The following is a 17,339-nucleotide window of genomic DNA, read 5'->3' as shown; positions in this document are numbered from 1 at the left end:
CAGACAGATGGCAGCAAATTTTACAAGAAGCCTTGACTACTACAGAACAAGCTCTCAAACAGTATTTTCATCATAGGCATCTCAACAGAAACACGTTTACTGTCCAAAAGAGAAGCACAGTAAAGCAAATTTAGTATCCATTCCCGCTCCCTGTTCCAAATCAGAGACGTTGTGTTTCATTTCTACATAATGTGTAGGACTTTCAATTCTATCTGCTAAATCTATAATCTCTCTTGAAACACAGAAGTTACTGACCCACAGCCTGTATGATCACTTACCCTCAGGTGTTTAACTCACATTTTTAGGAAGAGACTCTAAGAACAGGAAAAACTCATCACTTGCTGCCCATCACTCCCAAAGCCCCATGTTGACCCCAGATAATTGCATTGGCTTCAGCAAGAAACCCATGAAGCTTAACATTGTTTTAAGAACGAAGCATATATCTGTCTAGACTATCAAGTTTCACCTGTGACACCATTTTAAGCCATAATGTAGATTCATGAATCAGGTTTTAGCCTGATCTTCAACTCATTTCACATAGTTGAAAACAACGAAGTCTTAGCGCTACTTTGCATTAGCCATCAGAAATTGAATTAACTGCCAAAAACACATGTAAATTAACTGTCAAGCTGCCAGTAGTATTTACATACATTAGACAGTACAGTCGTTTTCATTTGTTCTTTACCACCCCTTTAAAATAGTCATGCTGTAATTCTTAAAAATATATATATATATAAGAGGACATGCAGCATACTTGAAACAAGATGTGTAATGTATTACTTGGATTTAGTTGAAGGAAGTTAATGACAAATAAAACAACTTCAAAAGTAATAAAATAATATAATCTATGTGTAAGCATCATTAAAAGAAAAAAAAACAGCAACCAAAAAACACCACATCAAAACAAAAACGCAGAAGAAGAAAGCCCACCTTCAGCCTGCCTGAAATCAGAAAACTGGAGCTATGTACTACTATCAGACCGTGCCTGTTGCATCTCCAGGTCCTTCCGGCCATGGAGTCCTTTTCTGATTAATCTTCCATGAAATTTAGAAATTGACTTTGCAACGTATTGAACTAAATACTCCAACTTTAATATTTTGCATTCATACCAAAAACAGTTAACAGTTTTTACAAATAGTGTTATTTACTAAAACAATTCTTGTACAACAGTGCAGTATATCTAAATATATACATATGCCAACATCAAAGGGAGAATCAAAACAAAACCCAAAATGCACTTGGCTACTGTGTACACTTTATTCAAACCAAAGCAGACTGCCGCAGGCTTCTTTTCTTTTTCATGACAAAGACAAAATTATTTGGATTTCCAGAAGCACATGCAGGGATAGAAGAACAGAAAATCCTACCACCTTTCTGCCAAGGTAGCAGCATGAAAAGTGAACTTTAGATCTGCAATTTTACATAGTAGCAAATGGAATGTTTTTATACACAAACACTCGAATTTAAGAAACAAGGCTTCAAAAACATACATAGTGTTTTTCACATATTGAAGCAAAAAGTTCAAATGTCAAGGCCTTCCCGTTTTTTACTATGGTGTTGGACAGTATACACATAAAGGTTAATATTTTTCAATGCAGCTGAAAATGAAAAAGGAGTATCTGTCGCATGGAGTTGGTTTGCTTTACTAAGATTGAATAACAGAGGAAAAAATGATTCTGCCCACGGTTAGCAATGGAGGTTTTTGTAACTTCTACTTTACCTTTTTCTTTTTAAAAAAACCAAACCCACCTCCTAATTTTTAACTGGAAAAATTATGCTCCCTTGCTCTTCAAAACAGATACATGCATCTTCTCCAAAGGAAGCTGCAGTTAGTCAGGCAAAGTGCCATGGTAGCTGCTGTAATTAGAGATGTTCATTCTTCCTGTGAAACCCAGCAGACAGGGAATAAGGTAAGATCTTTGTATGTAAAGACTGCACAGGTATCTTTGAAATATGAGTGAAAAATAAGGTGATATTAGAGAAAATACTAAAGCAAATTGGAGAATGAGGTATTAAGCAGTTCTCCAGTGTAAACCTGATGTTCCTGCCATCTAGATGAAAACAGAGAACTACAATAGCAGCCTGGATTTGATCAGCAAAAGATGTACATGCCATTAAAAGCAAACCCATCTCCTTTGTTACACCTAAGCATTTTGGTTGCTGGCTGAATTTTCTGAAGTTCAGGTGACTCAAATTCCTTTCAGTGCCCACCCCAACCCTTCCCTGCACTCCCCCCACCACCTCCCAGGAAAAAAAAAAAAAAAAAAAAATTAACTGTACCATGAGGGCAATATGCTGCTCCACACCTGCTGAGAAGCATGCAGTAATTCTTATATTTTGTTCCTTTTTATTGTTGTGTTACTGCTGCCTGTAGGTACTTGGCCTGGGACATTAAATACACGTCTACGTGGGTACTGGCCACTGAACGGGATGGGTATATATGCTGCAACTGTTCCTGCAAGTGCGTGTTCTGGGACATCCCGCCACGACATCCATGTAGCAAATGTTAACACGCTGCCTCAGGATTTTCCTGGGATGCTTACAGTGAATCTTGACATCTTATGCCCACATAAGTTGAGATGATACACATGGGTAAACAAGCTTTGTTTATAGAAATGAAATGCACAGAAGGCACTTTCCAGAATTTGCTCCAGTTCATGACAACCAAGCCACTAAAATATCCTTTCTGAAGTTAATTAACATTTTTGTATTTCTCAATAAAAGGGTTAAATAACAAAGGCTCATACAAAACACTGTGAAGGCATTTTAGCCTTTCACTGACAACTTACATGTAAAGAAACAAGACAGTCAAAAATTAGGTCTTCTCTGGAACATGATTAACATATCATTTCCATGGATTCTTAACTTTCAGATAGATTAACTTTATGACATTTTATTTATATACTAAAAACCTTTTCCATACAGTAGCTGTATATGTTCTTTCCCCCTCACACCCTTATTTCAGTGTTCAATACCATAGTAAGACAGAACATTTGTGAACTTGGTCAGAATGATGAATAAAGAAGGAATCCTCAGAATAAACCACAGCAGAGAAGCCCCAGCGACGGCATCTCCAGGAGACAGGAGGTGAACTGAAAAGGACTTGCTACATTAGCAGCAAGGATACGAGAGGATGGCTGAAGGAATTAGTGCAGTGGCAGCATCACTTTAGAGTATCCAGCATATGGGACATAACCAAGCAAGAAGACGAAATAAGCTTTTCTGATGAGAAAAATCAACAGGAAGCAATATAGCTCCAAATTCAATCTAATCTGAGAAACGCATCTGAAATTGAAAATGTAGGATGCAACAGAAACACTAAGACTCCAAATCTAAAAATCTAGTGGCCTGCTGCACCAACTGTGGACAATGAAAACTGATTCTAAGTCAACTAAAATCCACAATTTGTTACAGGAGATACCATGAAGCAGTGACTCTAGTAAAGGCATGAGGGAAAACAAAATTTTTTTCACAATTTTTCTTATGCTGAATTTATAGTCACATTGCATTTTAGAAAGTGGTTTTTGTTCATCTTGAACACAAATGAAAGGTGATTTCCCTTTTCTTAAAGACGGATACATACCCAAAATAAGTAAGCTGGAAAGCAAAACAACTTGTGATACACACAGGTTTTCAATGTTCAAACGGGAAATCAGGAGCAAGCATTTCTGTATGTTGAGGAAAAAAGACCAAAAATTTTAAAAACAATAAATTAGTACCAAAACGTATTTTTGCTGAGCCATTTCTGTACAGAGTTTCCATAGGCCCTTATTAGGGAACATGTGATGCAACATATGAAAACCTAAGAATACAAATAATCAATGTCAGTTGGACTATTTTTGATGCTTCAAGCTTCTCATTGAATCTGGGCCTAAGAACTATGGAGTAAAAAGTTATTTTCACTTTTATGTAGAAATTATACACTTCTATACATATTGTTTCTCTGATTATGGAATAAGGTACTTAAAGCAGACAGAGAACACTATCTAAATTATATTACATGAACATTCTAAAGAAAATCACCTCTTCAATCTATCAAAAATTACCTATGACACAATATTTTGTTTTTTAATATCTCCTTCCAAATTCCACAGACTTTGTGATGACACCAAGTACTGAATTAATGACGGTTTGTGAGGGTGCTTAAGAATTATGAAGAAAAAAAAATAAGCAAAAATACTACTATCAAAACAGCCCCATCTGGCTAGAGCATCCCCAACTGGAAAAGCATCAGCTATGGGCATGTTTTGTAACCACCCCAGTTAGAAGTTATGCACAATAGTCATACGAAAGCATTAACAGGCAAAATACCAGTGTCTATTAAAACAGTGAAACAAAGGCATGTTAGGTAACTGTGAACAGACGCAGGAGTCTATGGGATAACTGAGGTCAGCTTATAGTATAATGTACAATTGCAACATTTAATTCCAGAAGCATCACACAAAAATATAGTACACAAAAGTGAACCGTTTATGACATACACACTAACAAGACTGAAAACACAGATCTGGTTTTTAAGCCATCTAGTATTGCTCTAATTGGAATTAGAGTCGCTGGAAAAGAGAAGAGGAAAACAGGATGCACTAATAGATGGAATACAAATGCAAAATAACAACAGCCTCTGTACAAGAAACCGTTCAGGCCTACCCAAAATGCTGCCTTCTACTACCAAACAAACAAACAAACACCAAAACAAAACATCACGCCTTCAAGAGCCACCTGGCTAATTACTGAGAAATGCCAGCATTTAAAAAAGGCTCATGCACGTTGCTGCAGGAGAATTCAAAAGTAACCTGAAAGTGAATGTAAATAAGATGCCTCAACCTATTCATACTACAGAAGGGCTAATAAAATCAAATGGTATGACTGGAAATTGAAACAGATGTTTAAGGCAGAAGTGTTTGTGTAAGAACAGTAAATACAACAAATTGCTAAGCAAGGCCACAAGAGAGAAAATAAAGCCCTGAAGGTTTGTTCAGCAAAGTGATTTAAATGTCTGTAATTCTCCATGTTCTAATTAAGAAGACTTGAATAAAGTAGTGTTATTGGTGTCGTGTGTTCCAGTTTAAAACTCCACCATTTCTCTTCCAACTCAATTCCTCTGTCTTTGGTGTAATCTCTACCAACATATGTAGAATACAGTTCTGGTTCTCACTGTAATAAACAACTTAGAAAAAATAAATTACATGCTTCTCATGATAAAAATGCAAGATCCTGTTGCATGGTCCCATGATATGTTTAGCAGCCTCTGAATAGTAGTTTTAAGTCATTAATCATATCTGAAGCAGAATCATAATTTGCTGTTATCCCCCCAAATCACTTACTAGTTAACTAGTTTACTTTGGTAGATAAGCCATCTAATAGTCATGATACACTTGTGTTCAATTCAAGAAGCAATGAAACCTAGACTCAGGTAAGTTTGTAAATTCATACATAGACCTCAGCTTGTAAGTGTAACCATGATATGCAGAATTACTGCTTTTCCTGCATTGGAAAGAGATATCACATCTGTCATAAAACGAGACAAAACTATGAGACATTGTTGTCAGTTCATGATTAAAATAAAACAGTAAATTATTTTTAAACATTGTGTTAAATATATTCACATGATCACCATAGCGATACGAAATGGCCACTATTGCAATCACACACTACATGTACATAACATATATGCCACAACAGTTTGCAAGTGTTGGGTTTTCACAGACTAGCCAATTTTACCAGACATAAATAATCTTGTACCAATTTTTAGGCATTTTAAAAGGAAGTAAATGTCCTAAATATATCCGTTCCTCTGCAAAATTTAAAAAAAAAAATCCTAAAAAGTCAGTGCAAATTGAACTTGTTCACCAAGATAGATTCTTATTAAGCTGAGGATAAACGAAGTTTAAGAGATTAAAGGAAGAAACTCATAGAATTGCCAACTGCCTTTAGCAGAGGTTAGAGAAGATTAGGAATCAGAAGTCCTGGATCCTATAGCAGAGCCTTCTGTGAGTAACTATGCTGTGGCTGTGGAGGTGGCGCAGGCTGTGGTTGCTGTGGAGGTGGCTGTTGACTGCCCGCTGTCTGCGGCAGAGCTGAGGACGCTAAGTTATAGTTTGGCACCTGGGACATATTAGTTCCAGCATTCTGATAAGCAGCAACATCAACAGTAGCGGGTGGCGGACTATACACTGGAGCCTGGTTAGAGTAAGTATTTCCAGCAACAGAGCCAACCATTGCACTGAAAAACAAAAAAACAAACAACACTTTATTGCTTTGCTGTTCTATAAATACACATAAAAATCAAACCGTGGACATCTTGCATATTTAAAACTGTAGCAAATGGATACTTCAATTAAAACTCAAACACACTCCTCAGACTTAAACACACCTAACACAAGTCCCATGGATTTAAAACTAGACTGCGAATCTATACTTTGTTTTATTTTAATGTGCAACATGGAATCCTGTCTATCTTCCCTTCTGCTCATGAAAAAAAAAAAAAAACAACAAAACCCAAACATTTTAAATAGCAAAACAAGTCAGGTGAAGTATGCAGAAACTCTCTTTAGCCATACAACTTTTACTAACCCAAATAAGTAACTTTGAGGAACAGAGACTAACAAATACTTTAATAATGCAGGATGGATGTCTCTCCCAACTTTATAAAATAAAATTACACAGAGAGCAAACAAAAAAAAAAAAAACAACCAACAAAACCCCAACAAAACCAACCAAACAAACCAACCCACACAAACCCCCAAACAAACAACAACAACCAACACCTAATCTTGTTCTAAGGTCAATTCAAAACTTTTTCACAATTTAGGTAGCTTAGCCAAAACTTCCCATCTTTGAGCATCTACCCAAAATAGAAAGCCACTTGTAGCTCCTTTATGTGGGAAAGCTGTATAAGCTGTAGTAAGCGTCCACAGCCCATTCACTTCTTTCCCAAAATGAGCAGAATTCTCAGTATGCTTTCACAGTAAGATATTTGATAAAAGAACAATAAAATATAGACTACCTCATAAATTTAACAAAGCCAGCAACAGCAGCAGATATTCTTCAACATTAAATGTACATTAAAAGTTAACTTAAAAAAATAAACCACTCATGTCTATATATTTTTCTCTATTTTTATTTTATATAAAATAAATACATATGTAAAAATTACATTTCTTGTCTATAAAATTAAAAATTAGAGAAAACTATTACAAAACCCCAACCAAACAAACACAATATTTAAAGGAGGTTCTTTTCTATCTGTAGTCCTTCATATTTAATTTGATTTAAACTTGAGTGGGGAAATATTTCAACTTACTTTGTGTAAGACGTCTGTGCAGGCTGAGCAGGCAGCACTGAGCTGGCAGATGGAGTCACGGTGCCTTGGCTGAGAGAAGGGAGCTGCTCTGGAGGAAGGTTGTAGCCTTGAATAGGGCCCATCTGTGCACTCCCTGCCACCAAATACGCGTTGCTTTGAGGTTGTCCCGGATAAACCTAGGAAGAGAAATCAAAGAATATTAAAAATAAAATACAAGAAAATTTGGTATTTCATATCTGACTTTAGAACTTAAAGACAGCCTCTCAAACCTTTTATTACAGATGTTTTAATAGAAAAAAAATATTGTCTTTATTAAGTTTTGCAGTATGAAAAAATTGCCAGATTTTCAAAGGATTTTCACATTTCTAACCTCAGGCTCCAGTACTAAAAAGGTCAAATAGTTCACTGGAAAACTTGCATTCACAAATTTTATTTTAATGACTATCACTCATGCTAATTAAGAGCTTCTGCTTTTGAAAGAAAATACTGAATGATTTAAATCATGTAGCAAATAGCAGTCCAAAGCAGAATAATTTTGATGCCCAGATAACTTTCACTAAGTAAAAATCATTAAAATGGAAAGCCAATAATGTTTTTAGTTAACCTGTAATTTCATGTAACTGTTGTGACTGCCACTGCAAAATTTTTTGAGCTGGACAGAAGGGAAAAAGTGGTCTTAAGAAAATTTTAATTGAAAATATGGTAATATTTTACAACTACCTAGAGAAAAAGACTGCTAGTAGATGTGTCAACTGTATTCTAAATCAAGACTAAATTTCTAAAGCCTATGCTTTTGTGAAATCATTAATTATTTGGCTTAACACAAATTACTAGAAGAAATTATCAGGTCTCATGTACAACTGAGTTCATGTAGGTTTATGATATACAGCTCTTCTGTCTCAGGATCCATGAATCTCAGCTGACATATTCATAAAAGATACATCAGTACTGCAAAAGACTTTTTGAAGGCAAAGGCATGAGACCTCCTAACTTTTCAGAACTTTATACTGGCTCATATTCACTCCAAAATCCTGTTTTTCCCTTGAAGAATCCCCGGAAACATACCCATTTATAAAAAATATTGAAATTATTTGATAAGGTCACAGCATGGTTGCTTATCGTGTATGAATGGAAGACAATGTTCCTCTTAATGACACTGCACAAATATACATAATTTTCTTTAAAAGATACTAAAGAAAGTACATATTTGTAGGAAGCTAAAGAACTAAATCTGCTTCAATGTTTATATAATACTGAACAGGTATTCATAAGTTGGCTTGAATTTTTGTTTACTTGAAAAGCACGTAAATTATTGGAAAAACAGTTTGAAATATTACATATTCCTATGAACAGGAAAACTATACAGCAAGTGTGCATTAGGCTTTGGGATTAAGCATTTAAATGTTTAAAAGACCCTTTAAAAATTCCATAGTATATGAATAAGCCGAAAGGTCTACTTATAGATAAGTCAATTACATGGAAATGCTGCCATGAAAGAACCATAATTTTTAACTTCAGTAACTTAAATACTAAATGCTCTCCACTGATATTTAAAAAAAAAAAAAAAAAGGAAGCTAAAAGAAGAGATTGGGGAAGGAAGGTGTGGGGAGGGCATAATCTTAAAACAGGAACTGTGTTCCTTTGGTTCTTTACTTTTTTACCCACTATGAAAAGCCCTGGCAGCTTTTATTTTTATCTGCAATTCCAAGCACAGATTGTTTTTTTCCCTTCATCAAAAAGGCCTGAATAAAAAAGAACTAAAAATGTTAAAACTTGCAAAAGGAGAAGATCCAAAGCTTGCAGCTGAAAATGGTTTTTCTTTTAAATACTGTGTTGAGAGTAAAGGCTGCTTTTTCATTTGAGATTATCTCTGAGGGAGCAAGATGATATTAACCTAGCACTAAGCTAACAAAGGCCATAAAAAGATGTTTCCAACTCAGGGAGAAAGAAGGGTGGGAACTAAAGGGCAGAAATAAGAAAAATTATTACTTGCAATCAATATGCTCCACCACGCTTTATATATCAGTATATATTTATTTTAGTAATGTAGAGAAGTATACTGTAAAAAAATATTTGAGCAAGTTTTGTAAAAATTTCTCATGTGAAAAACTACTTATCCCTAATAATTTTTAAGAAATCAACCACAGTTCAGTAGGTACATGATAAAATCAATGGTTATTAACAATTCCATACATACCTGAGAGCTAGAAACCCCAGACGACTGCATGTAATACTGTTGGTTTTGTAGTTTTGCATACATGGAATACATAGGGTCTTCATTCATCAATTTGTTATACAAGGAAAGAGCCTCCATTGCTTTAACATTGAGCTCTGAAAGTTCTGAATGCTTCCTAGAAAATATATTTTACAGCTTATTCTACAATTTAGGTAACTTCAGTACAGAACAGACAACACAGATAAACTTTCATGAGGTGTGTTAAGCAACATATTCTTCCTGTCTGTGAAGTGATGCCTGACAAGTGCCAGAATGTCAATGGTACAACACTATAAAACATTATGTGGCTACTTCAGACCTCCTCCCAGATGAGAAGTTACTAATAAATACACCTATTTCTTTGCTGGTATTCACAGAAATGATTAAGATATCAGTAAGTAACAACACTGGTATTCTAAGAATGAATCTTAATTTGAGTCAAAACATTTGTGGGTTTTTTTTACCTGTCTATATCTTCCAACTTTTCATCTATGAGAGGTCCCATCTGGTGGCACATGGCTAGAATAAAAAGATATCAGAATAATAAAGAGTTCCATACTTCAAGTCAGAAAGCAGCTTTAAAAAAAAAATATATCCGAGATATGTAGATAATAGCCCAATTTTTTTTTAATCATTACTATGATCCGTATGCCAAAGCAGTTACAGTAACAGTGGTAGTGTCATGAACAATCTCAGAATGAGATCCAGATGAAGTTTTCAGTAGAGGTACAGTTTAAAAAGTGTATTTTAAAAAGAAAATAAAAATGGAGTGAAACAAAACATATTTAACATCCAGGCAGTGTAAAGCCAAAAGTATTTTGCATAAAAAATTCAGGTAAATCTGAAAGGTGATCTCTTCTTCAAGGAAGAAAACTTGCCACTGCAACCTAGATCATGTGCTCAACTAACATTACTACAAAAAGACAATCAAAGAAAACAATGAAGGGGAAAACAGCTTGCAATGATTTAAATCATCTGCACAAAGACACTTAACAGCACACTGCTGTCTCACTGGAACCCGAACTGGGGGAAAGGGGCTTTTTCAAATCACTAACATGCAAAAACCAATACAAAAACTTATCAGAAGTAGAATGGAAAAGCTTTAAAATAAACAAAAACGCACTCCCAACCAACTGTCAGCACAAGGGCGTGTAGTTCATGTAACTGCCAAGCAAACACAATTAACTAACAGAAAGGCAGAGTTTGTCAAATGTGAAATAAACAGTCAAGGAAGCTGAAAGGAGAAATTACAATTTAACCCTACCCCTGAATGCAAAATGTGCCCACTTACCCAAGCAATGAATTATTTACTAATCAAGAGATGTGTTTAATCCCAAGAGGCACTCAACATTTAAACTGGGAGATGAGAAAAAAAAGATTCAGGCATCAAAGATGACCTAAATGCATTATAAGCAGCTCTGGAACACTGTCTTCACTTGTAGTTTTCCCAAATGAGAGATGCAGAACACCCTGAAAGCCCCTGGGCCATGATGGGTTAAAGGGCAGCACTGATGTGTTCCTTGAAGGCAACAGCAAATCTGGCTTGCAGAAGAAAATGAAGTGGGTTTTTGTCAAGTGTTTATCAGCACCTGCCACCACTTCTAGAAACCCAAGATCCAACACACAGCTATAACCAAATTCCCAGAATCCATGCCAAAAACAGTAGCTACCCAAGGCCTACCTGAGTGTAGAGCAAGTACAGTCTTGAACATGGCATTGTGGAACTATATGCAGCCATATGTTAGGCAAGCGTAGGTAGCTGGGGAGTCATCATCTGACTACACTACGGCTTTCAGATTCTAGGAGCAGTCCCGTGACTTAATATAAAATTCAGCATTGTTCTAATGATCGCATAATGCATTCTGAAAGGAGACCCTAAGGTAAGCCATATCTGGGGGTTGGTTGACAAGCATACCTTTAATTTCTTTGCCTCTGTCCTGGACCAGATATAGGCAATCTGCTTCTTGGACAATAACCTCTATAAGTATATTTGGTACTTGAAAGACTAAAACCATTCACATCTCTTTTCACCTCTCTTGAGCTTTAGTAGAACTAGACTACGTGCAGACACGTCATGGATGTGCAGTTACTAAAAAAGGATTAATTTATAGGTATGATGAACCAGATGGACATGGAAAGATGGGAGACAGCCAAAAGCTTACAAGCTTATGCACTTTTTCATTATTAACTTCCAGATAGATATGGTATCTGCCATTTTCTTAAAGTCTGGTACTATCTGAATCATCAGGTTAAGCCAATGTTCTGTCTCATCTAAAGTTCCCTTACAAAAATTTTGCTGCATCTATCAACCCAGATAGAATGGTTTATAATGCCTCTTTGAAGAAGTAGTTTGAATAATTTTAATCTAAAGAACTAGTCTAATTTGTAGCACTGTATATGGTATTTGTTAATATTGAAATCCTATATAAATATTCATGCAAGTGAAAAGCATGTGGGACACCTACGGGTCTATGCTAAGCTTTAGCAGTATTTTGGCTTCCTCTCATGGGATCTTCCTTACACTCCTTTTGCAACTCATGCTGTGCTACTCTATGAAGGAAAAAGAAATGGATGAATATGATTGAATTAAGTATTCCTGGGTCTTTAAAAATAAAAGACTACAGAATATGTTTCCTTGAGAGAGGAGTGGGCTCGTTTTAAGTTAAAAGTTTGCACTTTGATCTCTTAGATGTGGGAAACAGGAAGGGAGAAAATAATTACAGCTCAGGCACTTTCCTCAGGCGTGCTTGTGGTGGGCACATGAAGCTCAAGTAGTTGCAGCTTAGTTTCAATTTGTTTGGATATAAGTAATTACAACAGATGAAAATAACACCAAAAAGCCATGAGATTTTCTTACCCTCAAGATGAAGCAATTCTGGGAGGTCTGGCTGGTCATCAGACGGATCTGCACTTTGTAACATCTGCAAGAGCTGGTCCATTTTATCCTAAAACACAGATTGCATAATTAGGCCTTATGTGGGGAGTAGAATTAACACTTTCAGGACAGTAAATTAAAGCAGTTATTTACAACGGCCATTTGGATCCCTTGGGACTTGGAAATAATCTAGACTAACTTTAAGAAAATAGAAATCATACATGTTATTTCACAGGAATGAAGATGCTTGAACAAAGAAAAGCCAAATGATAAAAATTATTAGTAGTAACAAGTGGAATGTGCAGAATACCCCTTTATTCCTAAAAATCCTTCTAAATAGTATTTTTGAGCAGTTTCTATTTTCCATTCTAGTTACTACATATGCAATACTACCACCTAGTGGGATTTGTGGAAATGTTTTGACAGAATATATTCAGAGTACTTTAAAAATAAATGGGTTCTTACAGCTAAATTCACTGAAAAACTACCCTGCATGTTTTAAGTGTATGAAGCCTATCAGCACATGAGCAATGTCATTACTAATACATATGAAAGGGGCTTTTTAAGATTTGTTTGGAGGGGTTGCATGGCTGACTTCAAAAGAAGTCATCATTAACCAGTTTAAGTACGACCTATTTATAAAAATACCAAAGCCTAGAAAATTAACAGGCATAAACTCTTTTAAAAGTATGTCTTGGAGTTAACTATATTGCTTAACCAAACATCAACATCACACGTGATTTAAAAAAAAAAAGTCACTTTTTAGCTGAGTGATATCAAATAAACAGTCTTTAACAGGCCAGAGTTATATAGGTTGTATCAAAGTGGAAACTAAAATATTGTTTTTCCCTTCTCAACCGCAGGAAAGGCAGGAAGAAGCCAAATGAACTATTTCCTTAAAAATTATACTATAGTAATTTTAAAAACAAAACAAGACACTCAAACATAAACTGATGTGGAATCACAGAAGACAAAAGCTGGAAGGCACAAAGGCAGGCCTGAGATAAGCTCTTTCAGCAGATTACAAACTCGTATCTCTTGGAAGAGTATTTGAGGCAGGAGATAACTAGGACTTTAGGAAGGCAGTAACCGATTTTTAATTTCAAAAACCAAAGACAGAACCCTAGTTGAGAAAGAAATGGAAGGTCACGAGAGAGAAAGGGAAAAATTCTAAAGAGAACAATTCTAAGCCCCTAGGTGGGGAGGGAAAGGCAGGGGAAAAACATCCTGGGCTGAGAGTTCCTGGGAACCTTGCAGAACCACTGCTGTGAGATTGTGCAAATCTTACTAAATACCACTTACGGAGCAAAAAAAGTTCAGAGTTTTCAGAAAAGGAAAGAGATCTTTCAGACTGGGGGAAGACAGTAGTGATTATACTGGAAATAAATGTAAGACAGCATTCAAGATGGGTATCTCTGAGGTATGCTGAAGTACTTAAAGCAAAACTTGAAAGCAATTGTGTCACTCCACTCCTTCAAGATACATGAACAAATTAGAATACCGAAGATGATTTTTTTTGTAAGTTAAATCAAGCTTTCCTTCCCATTCTCTTTTGATTGTGTTCTCCTAATATTTAAAATTGGTTTTGAAGTGCAGAATGAAAGGGTTAAACAGGTACTCATGTTCAAGGGTTCAAATGTACTGGCAGCTGAAAATCAGTACTTTTATCATGCTTACTTCATCAATGTAAACTGGTTCAGGCTCAGGTTCTATTGTTTCTACTTGAACTTCATCACTGAACTGCACTGTTTTCTTCTCAGCTTTCACTGTAAGATAAACAGGCCGATTTTACTTTATAAAATAAAAATAAACAAAACAATGACATATTATACAGCTAGCATGCTGCCCAAGTTCTTTGCATTTGAAATATCTACTGTAAAAAACTAAAAAATGAAGATTTTGTTGACATACAAAGGCAATATCTCCACAGATTCAAACAATTTTCTTAAACATATCTGTAAATGCATTAAATAAAAAAAAAATCAGTTCACACAAGGTCAACAGAAACATGTTTTAGCAAGTATATTTCTTTATCACAGTCTCCCTGCACATAACATACCTATAAGTAACTCATCATAAAAAAAAACATTAAGAGAGTGATTGGATTATACACCTTTGTATATATATTATGCATACAAAATAAAAAATATATACTGTATATATTATACAAGATAGATACAAGAAGATTACCAGTATGCAGAAAAAAGCAACACCCTTCTTCCATTATGCACACATACATACCTACAGCACGTAGGTTTCTTGAATTGTTTGAACACTGGTAATCTGTCTCCAACTCCAAGCTGCCCAGGGGCCTTCAGTTTTCCCTTGGTTAGATATGTACCATTGCAACCAGGTAAAAAGGCAATTTGGGAAAAAACTGCTATTGCCTATGTTTTTCTAGGAGTCAATGGAGTTGTTAAAGGAGTCTCAAGGAAGCTCCTGACAAAGCCAGCAGCAGACATCATCATGTTTTTCAGCAGATGCCAGCTTAGGAAACCTTGGCCTGACACATGAAGATATGACTGTCGTTTGTGGGAGCACAGCAAGGGCTCCTCAGTTTTACTTCAAGTATCACATTAACTTGCAACTCAACTCTATCATAAGGGAAAGGAAACAGGGATAGTAAATCACTATGGAAATATCCCTTGGGCCATGGCAAGGCTTAACGTATATACATAAACATAATATTACTTACTCATTTCTGGCTCAGCAGAAAGATCAGCTGTTACAAAATTAGATGGAAACAATCCTATACCTTGATGAGTTTCACCTTTCCACCAATTTGGATCACTAAAGATAAAAAAAAAAACATTTAAAACCCCATACATTAAAAAAAAAACATACAAGGAATTTTCCTAATAATTGCACTGTACAGGCCATTTATACTACTTGTACATAAAGACAAGTATATACACAGAAATCTTATACAGGAATCTTTATGCAGTTACATTTGTATGTAAAAACTCTAGGAGATGACTAAATAAAGTACTAAATATGTAAATATGTTTTATTGCAATTGTATTCCAATGTATACTTCTACACAGACGATATAATTATTCCCAATTGATTTTTACAGTCTAATATACTTCTAGTAGGCATTCTGTATAAATTACCTGTCATCAAGGATAGTTATAAGTTCTCCAGCTTTAAAAGTTAACTCGTTGTCTTCTGCAGCCTCAAAATCATAGATTGCACGAACCTTGCGGCCCTCATGCTTGTGATTTGTTAAAAGGCTTGAGGTGCTCGGATACAAACTGGAAAGTGTTGTTTGCTGTTGCCTTTGTTCTTTTAGTGACAGTTCAATAGCTACAAAAGAAGAGTTATTCACATGAAAATTCCCTACATAAATGGTTTGGATTATATGAAAATTTAACTCTCTGAAAACTTTTAGTGTAATTCCGTTCTTTTTGCATCATAATCAACTTCTTCCTTTCACTGAAAAATAATGGTAAAAAAAACCCAAAAGACGTTTTATAATTATAGAGCACAATTCTGCCCACAGATTTACTGAGGCTTTCAACATGGACAGGACAAATAATTAGCACTTAAGCACAAAGAGGATAACTCAATTTCTAATTATTATATGGAAGGTTTCACTCATATTAAACTCCTCCAAGTTTGTGAAAAAAAAAGATCAAGTTTAAGAAGGGACAGAGGGGAACACAAAATACAAGAGAACAAATATTAGAGAACCCATGCAGAATATGAAACCTTTGAGACACAGACCCCTTTAAAATTCAACTTTGGTGGTTCAACTGTTGAAGAAACCATTAGCAACATATGCAGATGGGCTGACGATGATTTAAATAAAATAGTGCTATATTAGATAATAGTTGAACAAAAAAAAATTCTGTCAAAGATGAGAAACTGCAAACATCCACCAACTACTAGCACAAGAACTTAACTCCTAGTGAACAGACATTGCTACAATTTTAAGCCCAAAGGCATCCTACGTACAAGGGCTTTATATCACCAAAGTCTGACCTCAGTAAAACAGTACCTAGACCATACAGATCAAAGCATTCTAAGAGTAACTCTTCACATGTCTGGTATAAGATCATTAAATGACCTTTAAATATACCTTAGTACAACAGTAAACCAAAAGAAACCATCCTAGTTTTGTTTAATGGTATGGCACTGAGATGTTAACAGCCACTTATGCTTACAGCAATCAAAGCCTTAAAGAATACTACAGAAGCAGTATTCAAAAGAATAAAAGCTTAAAGTAGTGTATGCAAAATACTTTGCATATAACTTATACTATATATAATCCTTATTTTCCCCTTCCATCAAATGTTTAATTTGCAAATGTATGTGCTTCACTTGCCCCACGGAGAGGGAAAATCCAAGTGCAGAACTAGTATCAAACATTTCTACAGTGGACCATATCCTTGACATGAGATTTTGCAGATTTTTTACTGTGTTGTTTCAGTTTGGCAAGATTAAAAAAAAAAAAAAAGTAAAAGAGTAAAAATCAGGAATTTTTCATACTTTTTACCCATAGAAAAGTTTTAATATCTAACCCTTCAGGAAGGGTACAAAAAGAAAGGAATAGAAATCATAACCATAATCCATAAATCACAAATATACTAATCACACAAGAGGAAGGAAGCAAAATATTTGTTCCTGCTTTATTTTATATTTACAAACATGTTCATCAGGTCAGCAAATAAATATACTCACCTTTAGCTAAATCTTCCTCTTCCTTTTTGTTGGCGACTGTACCAGGATCTTTGGCAACCAGAGCTGGACTTGCTTTTGCCTGTTCAGCGGCCTAGTCAAAAGTGCAAGATGCAAAAACAAAATAAAAAATGACAATGCATTCAGTTGACCATTTTGATTTGTATTTATTTGTAATATAAAAATCTGAAGTAAATCAGAGCATTGCACTGATGGAATGTTATATTAAGACGAGAGATTTCATTTTGTTTGCCAAACACATTATA

General features: G+C 35.3%; 1 protein-coding gene across 1 annotated transcript in view; it reads right to left on the bottom strand.

Moving 5' to 3' along the window:
• Positions 1-1,069: 1,069 nt before the first annotated feature.
• Positions 1,070-17,339, bottom strand: part of STAM (signal transducing adaptor molecule) — a 33,612-nt gene continuing 17,342 nt past the window's right edge. Inside the window, exons 6-14 of the mRNA XM_082044815.1 lie at positions 17,077-17,167; positions 15,507-15,699; positions 15,089-15,183; positions 14,071-14,159; positions 12,376-12,463; positions 9,983-10,037; positions 9,501-9,654; positions 7,304-7,479; positions 1,070-6,223 (exon numbers count right to left, since the gene is read on the bottom strand). Coding sequence (XP_081900941.1) covers positions 5,974-6,223; positions 7,304-7,479; positions 9,501-9,654; positions 9,983-10,037; positions 12,376-12,463; positions 14,071-14,159; positions 15,089-15,183; positions 15,507-15,699; positions 17,077-17,167 — 1,191 coding nt within the window. The 3' untranslated portion in view covers positions 1,070-5,973. The remainder of the gene's footprint in view (positions 6,224-7,303; positions 7,480-9,500; positions 9,655-9,982; positions 10,038-12,375; positions 12,464-14,070; positions 14,160-15,088; positions 15,184-15,506; positions 15,700-17,076; positions 17,168-17,339) is intronic.

This window comes from Streptopelia decaocto, assembly GCF_964273445.1.
Source record: "Streptopelia decaocto genome assembly, chromosome: 2".
Classification (NCBI taxonomy): Eukaryota; Metazoa; Chordata; class Aves; order Columbiformes; family Columbidae; genus Streptopelia; species Streptopelia decaocto.
The sequence above is the reverse complement of the archived record's forward strand: the minus strand, read 5'-3'. Positions and strand labels throughout refer to the sequence as shown.